Below are 8885 nucleotides of genomic sequence, written 5' to 3'. Positions count from 1 at the left end.
CCCAGGAAAGCAGCTCTGACCACCCCCTGCCGTGTGGGAGCCTGAGCCAGACGCTGGGTGGGGGTGGGGGTGGGGGCGGGTTAGTGGCGGGTGATAAACAACTCGGGGAGCTGCATGGTGTGTGCAGGGGTGGCCTGGCCACTCTCCTCTCTCCTCTCGACTGTGCTCAGCCCCGGGGACCACAGCCCCTCGCACGTACCCAGGGTGATGCCATTGGGCCACTGGATGTCCTCTGTCACCAGTGAGTGAATGTCCACGCCATTCAGGCCCCCCTTCTTGATCTTGGCAGGGGTCCCCCAATCTGTCCAGTACATGAAGCTGGAGAGAGAACAGTGAGAACAGACACTCAGACGTCAGCCAGGGTGGCTCCCAGCCAACATTGAAGAGCCCTAGCCGGTTTGGCTCAGTGGAGAGAGCGTCGGCCTGCAGACCCAAGGGTCCCAGGTTCAATTCTGGTCAAGAGCACATACTGTGGTTGCAGGCTCCTCCCCAGCCAGGGCCCTGGTCAGGGCACGTGCAGGAGGCAACCAATTGATATATTTCTCTCACATCAATATTTCTCTTTCTTTCCCTCTCTCTTCCACTCTCTCTAAAAACCAATGAAAAAACATCCTGAGGCAGCCAGGCCAGGGTCCCACGACGGCCCTGGGGAGACCTCAGCTTGGCTGCCCTACCCCAAGGCCTGCCACCTGGCAAGACCGGGCAGGATTTTAGAACCTTCAAGAAAAAGGGAGGTTCTGATTCTAGTGTCAGGGCTGGGGCCCAGGAATCTGCACTCTAAACACTACTTTCTGAGGGTTTTATAATTTTTTCATCCTTTTGCAATTTAAAATTTTTATTGTTTTGCTTTTCCAACATATATATAGACATACCTCAGAGATATGTAAGGTTTGGTTCCAGACCACTGCAATAAAGCAGTGCTACTTTGTGAGTGGTAGGATAAAAAGGGGTTTTATTTTTAAATTCTAAATGTCATGTGCTGACTTGAATAGCAGTTAAATAAATCCTGGCCCATCGGGGGGACCCAGGCCTGCCGGACCCATCTGCACCACAGGGTCTGTCCCATCGCCACGGTCACAGCCAAATGCTCCCTGTCCTCTGATTACATCTGCCCATCGGGGCTGGCACTGCCCCACCAGAACTGTGAACTCCCCCACGTGGCAGGCTGTGGTGGCAGACGTGGTCGGGCAGGTACAGACCGGGTCATGCTTCCCTCCTGTCCCTGTGGGCCCTAGAGTTGCTGCGTCAGCCACGAGCCCTGTGGACACCTTCCTGGGGCCTCCCAGGGGGTGACCTTCACTCCCTGTCACGTCCTCGAAAGACCTGTCCAACGATTAACGTTGGGCCTGCGCAGTTTTACTTTTCTCCAATCCTGCCCTGGCACAAAAGATTAAATCGATTTTTATTTTCTAATTTCAAATAAGTATTAATTCCTAACACCAGGTTAAGTCAGTATGAATGTCTGGTTGTGGATTCTATTCCACAGGCCAGGACTTTTCAGGGTCTGCTTGCACCGCAGGCGGCACAGCGGGCGTCAGAGGGATGGATCCCAGGGCCCAAAGGGCATATGGGAAAGGCCCCCCTTTCCAGCCCCCCCCCCCAGTCGAGTCTACTTCGGGCACAGACCTCCCCCCGTGAGTCCTGGCTGGTTCTTCATGCTCCGTACCCCTCAGCTTTGGGAATACCCACCCGTGACGGGGATCCACCACAATGGCCCTCGGCTTGGAGCCTTTCTCCTTGAAGAGGGTCTTCCTCTTCACGCCCTTGGTGTTGGCCACAGAGACGGTGCCCAGCATGGAGTCCGTCCAGTAGAGGTTGCCGTGGATCCAGTCCACGGCCAGCCCGTCGGGGGCCTGCAGGCCCTCGTCGATGATGGTGTCATAGGAGGAGTTGGACTCTCTGTGGATCTGCGTGCTGAGGAGGGAGGAGGGAGGAGGAGGAGGAGTCAGTGCCCGAGGCCATGGTTTCATGCAGGGTCGGGTGGGCGTGGGCCGAGGCTCACCTGTAGATCTTCCTTTGGGACAAGTCGGACCAGTAGACCCTGTTGGCTTGCACTTCCACGTCCAGGGCGACCACGTTCTTCAGGTTGGGGATGAGGCTGGTGTATTCGCTGCGGTCCAGCGTCATCTTCCTCACCTCGTGGCGGTTGGTGAAGAAGAGGTAGGCGATGGTGTCTGTGGAGGCACGGAGGGCGCTCAGGGGAGCGGGAGGGACCCCGGACCTGTTTCCGGGGCCTGGCTGAACCAGAGGAGACGCCCAGGACATGGGGTGGACGCGCCTCCCTGGTGTATTAACCTCGCGGTTCTGCTGCCCTAACTCTGGGGCCTTGCAGATGCCGGAGGGACGGCCCCTCCAGGCCTCGCGGTTCCTAAGCATAGTCACCCACTCGCCTCAAATGCAAACTAACCGGCCCACACCCACCACCCCCTTCACCTCCTCACACTCCCGGCCACTGTGCCCTGGCCATGGAACCAACAACCAGGGACAGTCCCTACACCCAGAGCCCACTGAAATTCTTCCAGCTAGCCAACCCTAAGCCCGGCTACCCTGCCTCACCTGTCCTTCCCGAGGAAACCATGACAAAGGCTCCTGCCCCATTTCCCCGCTCCCTTTACTTCCTGGTGCCTTCCCGTGGGGCCCTGCCTGGTGCAATGTGTCTCCTCCTCTGGGATCTGTGAGGAACAAACTAGCTTTTCAAGGGCAGCCACCTCCCGATCTGTTGGCCTCACCACAGGTGCATAATAATAAAAGCTACATTTTAAAACACCGGGGCCCCTGCATTCTACATTTTAGAACAGGAGGATGAAGAAATGATAAGTTAATTTGTACAGAGTGATTCCTTAGAGCAGGGAATTCTTCTTAGTGCTTTTCTTAAGTTTTCCCTCACTGATTCTCACACTCCTATAAGACAGGTGCTGTTGTCAACCCTTTTTACAGATAAAGGGGTTGAGGCCCAGAGAGGGAAAGGGTCCTGCCCAGGTCACACAGCTAGTGAGCGACAGAGGCAGGATTTGAACCCGGGTCTCTCTGACTCTGGGGGCTGTGCTGTAACCATGACGCTGATGTGCTCCAACAAACTGACCGCTTCTACAGCTGACCTCACCCAGAATATCCCTGCCCCTGGGGTGGCATCTGTACAGATACTGACCCTACACATTGGAAGGAAAGTAAAATCTCAAATCCTGGAGGATTTCAGGAATTCACCCCCCAATTTTCTCCAGAACCCGGACATGCATGGGGATGTGGCACAGGGAGGACAGGAGGCCGACAACAGTGGAGAAGGGATGAAAGCCTAAGAGCTTCTCGGGGAAACAGAACAAACTCTAAAATATTTCTGCAAAACGGACCCTCGCTGGAACCACACTGCACGAGCAGAACGTGAGGCAAAACAAAGACTGTCTGGGCGACCTTCTGGGCGATAAATCTGCCGGAACAATTACGCCTCCAAAAACATGGGCTCGTGTGCAGGTGATTCTAATAATTAGGGCACACTTGCAGTTCTAACCTGAAGTTCAGGGAGGAAAAAAACAACTATTTCTACTATTCTGTTTCATCACGAACTATTAGATTTTGGTCTCTTTTTTTTTTTTAAATATATTTTATTGATTTTTTACAGAGAGGAAGGGAGAGAGATAGAGAGTTAGAAACATCGATGAGAGAGAAACATCGATCAGCTGCCTCCTGCACATCTCCTTCTGGGGATGTGCCCACAACCCAGGTACATGCCCTTGACCAGAATCGAACCTGGGACCTTTCAGTCCGCAAGCCAATGCTCTATCCACTGAGCCAAACCGGTTTCGGCAAATTTTGGTCTCTTTTAAATGTATTTTTTTTGTGTGGGTTTTCTTGTGCAGGTACCTTTAGCTCATAAGAGCTGGAGGAGGTGCAGGCTGTTTGGGGCCATGGCTTTCTACCTCTTGCCCCCTGAAGTCTCTGGTGGGGCCTGTGGGCTGAAAACCACCCCCCAGGGGTTGAGCTGTGTCTGCTGAGAAGCCGGACACGTGAGGGCAGCGTTCCAGCAAGCCCGAGTCCTAACCGCATGTGCTCCGTTACCTGCCAGAGGTCCCGGGAGCAAACACCCTGTCCACAGAAGTTCAGATGACGCAACGTTCAGATGACGCAACTCCCCACCCGTTTGCCTTCGGAGCGGCCAGGCCAGGCCCCTCGGGCGCCTGGGGACACTCACCCACAGCCTTGCAGGCCTTGGTGAAGGGGTCCAGCCGGAAGCCCTCTTCACACTTGCACTGGTAGCTGCCCACGGAGTTCACACAGAGCTGGCTGCAGGCGTCGGGGTCCTCACACTCGTCGATATCTATGAGTTGGGACAGAGGAAGAGGTTTGGGCATCTTCCCCGCAGGTAGAGGGATGGGCCCCTACACGAAGCTGTGCCCCATAATGGTAAATGGGGGACAGCCACCTCCTCTGGGGAAGATCTCCAGGGCTGGCGTCTCAGTAACGATGAGGTTCAGAAATAAAATCTTTAAAAAGGCAAAGAATCATCTCTAATGCCCCAGCCAGTGTGCTCAGTGGTTAGACCATCGGCCCTCACACCGAAGGGTAGTGGGTTCGAGTCCTGATCAAAGGCACGTGCCTGAGGATAGAACCCGCAACCTTGGCATAAGGGCATGATGCTCTAACAAACAAAGCTACCCAGCCAGGCCTCGTTTTTAAAATGACGAATCCCAAAGCAAGAACCAAGTGTGCCCCACGGGCTAAGCCTATGCTAGACTCCCCATGCCTATGGCATCTTGTTAAATCCTCCTAACAGCCCTGTGAGTGGGGACTGCCCACAAAACAGATGGGAAACCAAGGCACAGAGGGCTTGGCCACCGTATCAGAGGGAAGGGCTGGGGAGGCCCGGAGCCCACCCCACTTGGGAATCACCTTCGCATCTTCGATGGTCCGCCAGCCGGAAGCCCTCAGGACACGAGCACTCGTAGCCAATCTTGAGGTCTTTGCAGAGGTGGGAGCAGCCACCCTTGTTAGTCAGGCACTCGTTGGTCACTGCGCCGGGCGGGGAACAGACGGTCACGCGCAGGCCTCCAGCCCCCTTCCCAGCCACCCTCTCTATTTCACTATCTTTATCACAATCGCCACAATGAATGTGAGGCCAGTGAAGTGCCACGACCCCTAAGAGGACGTAAAATACCATTGTCACGTGCAATGTCACAGACGGGCCTGGAGGACACTGTGCTGACATAAGCCACTCACAAAAGGACAAATCCTGTATGATCCCACCTATATGAGGTTCTTAGAGGAGTCAGATTCACAGAGACAAAGAGAAGAACGGTGGGTGCCATGGGGGGCGGGGCGGTTAGAGTTTGGGAGCAGAGCTTCAGTTTGGGAAGATGAGAAAGTCCGGGAGATAAACAGTGGTGATGGCTGTACAACAATGTGAATCTGCTTAATGATACTGATTTGTACACTTAAAAATGGCTATGATAACCTGGCTGGTGTGGCTCAGTGGTTGAGCATCAACCCATGAACTAGGAGGTCACAGAACTAGGAGGTCATCATCTGAACAATTATTCATGCCAGGGTTGTGGGCTCAATCCCCAGTAGGGGCATGCAGGAGACAGGCGATCAATGATTCTCATCATTGATATTTCTATCTTCCTCTCCCTTCCTCTCTCTAAAATCAATAAAAACATATTAAAAATGGTTATGATAAATCTTATTGCTTTCTTCAACCACAATTTAAAAAAAATTCTTATTGATAAAAACTGTAAACCACATACTACAGTTACATACAGAAGTGGACAAAGTAGGTTTACAGTTGTTCGTATAGAAAATGATACAATAATGAATAAATAATACAAGAATTGGTGAACTCACAACTGTAAAGCTACTTTTGCCAACCCCTATATATTAACTCATTTAATCCTCCCAACAACCCTAAAGATAGCTGGGGAAACGGAGGCATGTCCAAGTTAAATGACTTGCCCAAGATCACACTGCTGGGCTCGAACCTAGGGTGTTTGGCTCCAGAATCCATGCGCTAGCTCTTTACAACAAAGCCTGCATCCCACCTGTTCTTAAACAGGCCAACAATTAAGAACAATTCCAAATTTTTAAATAGTTAAAAAGAAAAATAAGAATTGGTGTGGTCTCCCTCCCAGGAGCACACCCATGCCTTTCCCTCCCTCCCTCTTCCCCAACAGGTGGCATCTCCTAACCTCTAAGGGTCCGCACGAGACTTGCTCCCAGGGGAGCAATGCGCAGCAGGGTGACCCCCTGAGCCTGTCTCCAAGGCCCCTTTGCTTTGATTCCCAGGGAGCTCAGTAGCCCTGCCTCGGCTCACGTCTTTCCTATAACATTTCTAGAGCCAAAGCAGCCCCACTATGCTCCTCTTGTGCCTCCTCCTACTCTGAACCCTTCCTTGTTTCCCTGTCCCCAGTGCAGAGATCCAACTGCCTCTCGGCCTTTAGGCTAAGATCAAGTGAAGTTATGAGGTTCACCTGCAATGTTAATAAATGTGCTCTCAAAAATTAATCAAAATAAAAATATTTCACACCACATAAAAGGTCTATGAAATTCAAATTTCAGTGTCCATAATAAAGTTTTCTTGGAACTTAGCCACACACATTCATGTGTGTACAAATGCATTCATGTGGTTGCTTTTCTGCTAAAATGGCTTAGTTGACTGGTTGCAAAAGAGACTATAGGACTGGAAACATCCAAACATTTACACAGCTATGGGTCACAGAACATTCCTGAAACTTTACAAGTATCCCACCGGCCAATCCCCAGCAGTCCAAGGATGTGTGAGCAACTACGGTCCCATCCTACAGTTGTGAAAACTGAGACTTGGAGCAAAGCCACTTTCCCCAAGACCCCCACATCTGTCTGGCCCCAGAGCCAAAGCACTTGGGGGCATGGGTGGGTTGAGCCCTGCAGCCCACAGCGCCCGTGTCTGGGTCCTGCTTCCAGCTCCCCACGAGCTCCGAGAGCTGCCTGCCCCCCAAGGCTCACCACACTCCTTGAGGGGCTCATCTGACCAGTCCCGGCAGTCCCGGACCGAGTTGCACACTTTGTCCACGGTGATGCATTCGCCGCTGTGGCACTTGAACTTGTTGGGGCCCTCGCACAGAGTCACTATGAGAGCCAAAGAAGAGGGTCAGTGCTCTGAGCTGCAGGACCCTATTTAATATTTTTTAATCCTATATAATAAAAGCCTAATACTGTATGCAAAACAACCCAATGGCGGAACAACCAGTTGGCAGGGGGCGGGGCCAGTGAGCGGGCAGTGCCAGGCCAGCCAAGGCGGGTGCCAGCGGGCAGAGGGAGGGGATGGTGATCAGGGGGTGGTGGTGACCGGTGGCGGAGGGGTGATGGGGGGCGGGCCAACTGCTCACCAGGTTGGCGCTGTCCCCTTATCTGTCCGCTGGTTGCCTCCTCCAGAGGGAGGCCAGACTGCAGCTTAGGCCCCCCAGAGGGCTCCCAGACTGCGAGAGGGCGCAGGCCGGGCTGAGGGACCCCCCAAGTGCACAAATTTTTGTGCACCGGGCCTCTAGTAATATAATAATTTGTACAAGATTGTATGCAAATGTATTCAGTAATAAAACCTACTAACTATTGAACACTCGTAAACCCAATTTAAGAATTAGAATGTCGCCCTAGCCGGTTTGGCTCAGTGGATAGAGCATTGGCCTGCAAACTGAAAGGTCCCAGGTTCGATTCTGGTCAAGGGCACATGCCCGGGTTGTGGGCTCAATCCCCAGTCGGGGACTTGCAGGAGGCAGCCAATCCATGATTCTTTCTCATCATGGATGTTTCTATCTCTCTCTCCCTCTTCATTCCTCTCTGAAATCAATTAAAAAAATATTTTTTTAAAATAAAAAACAAACAAAAAAACAGAATTAGAATGTCACCAAGAGCAGGATTGGGCAAACTAGGAAAGATGGGCAAATCTACCCACTGCTTGTTTATTTAAATACTAGTGGCCTGGTGCATGAATTGTGCACATTGAAAGGAAATTAATTAGAAGAAATATTTTAAGATCGCTATTTGCCCTTTCTCTATAATAGAAGTGTTGGAGATGAAAGAAAATTAGTAAAATGTATATGAAAATAATATATAAATTGATTAATAAATAAACAATAACAATATGATATAACAACAAAGACATGATATAAAAACAACAAAAACATGACATAAAAACAACATTGATAAAAATAATGACTGCCCTAACCAGTTTGGCTCAGTGGATAGAGCATTGGCCTGCAGACTGAAAGGGCCCAGGTTCGATTCCAGTCAAGGGCATGTACCTTGGTTGTGGGCACATCCCCAGTAGGGGTTGTGCAGGAGGCAGCTGATTGATGTCTCTCTCTCATCGATGTTTCTAACTCTCTATCCCTCTCCCTTCCTCTCCATAAAAAATCAATAAAATATATTTAAAAAAATAAAATAATGACTGATAAATTGATTAAACTTATTCTAATATCTCCCTGTACACCACATTAAGAGTAAAAACATTTTCAGAGTGCTTGACTAGTTTCCCTTGTGATGAAGTATTTACAACTTTAATTTTAATGTCACATGCTCATCGAACTCGAGAGAAAGCAACATATAACTGACCATGTGCGAAAATGGGTGCAGGTAGGAATATGCCTACTCTGTCTAGAGTTTGTCCTTGTTATTTATTAACAATCATCACAAATGCTGGCATCAAGGGAAACTGTCTTCAAATTAATTTAAATGGGAGGCCAGTGTCAGATGGGGACAAATTCAATTCTTGGAATCAGAACAACCTCTCCTGCCACAGATCCTGTTAATACTTCAGCTTCGATTATATTAGGTTGCAATCTTTTGATAATAAATCCAGTACCATTAAAAACAACCAAAAATTTTTGGTTAAGTTAGCAATAATGTAAAAAACATTCTTT

At 50.4% G+C, this 8885-nt stretch overlaps 1 protein-coding gene across 1 annotated transcript in view; it reads right to left on the bottom strand.

Moving 5' to 3' along the window:
* Positions 1 to 8885, bottom strand: part of LDLR (low density lipoprotein receptor) — a 38305-nt gene that overhangs the window by 9628 nt on the left and 19792 nt on the right. The window contains 6 exon segments of the mRNA XM_023746836.1: positions 200 to 318; positions 1690 to 1914; positions 2003 to 2174; positions 4187 to 4312; positions 4885 to 5004; positions 6973 to 7095. Of these exon segments, the coding sequence (XP_023602604.1) occupies positions 200 to 318; positions 1690 to 1914; positions 2003 to 2174; positions 4187 to 4312; positions 4885 to 5004; positions 6973 to 7095 (885 nt within the window).

The sequence above is a fragment of the Myotis lucifugus genome, unplaced genomic scaffold (assembly GCF_000147115.1).
Source record: "Myotis lucifugus unplaced genomic scaffold, Myoluc2.0 scaffold_738, whole genome shotgun sequence".
Taxonomy (NCBI): Eukaryota; Metazoa; Chordata; class Mammalia; order Chiroptera; family Vespertilionidae; genus Myotis; species Myotis lucifugus.
The sequence above is the reverse complement of the archived record's forward strand: the minus strand, read 5'-3'. Positions and strand labels throughout refer to the sequence as shown.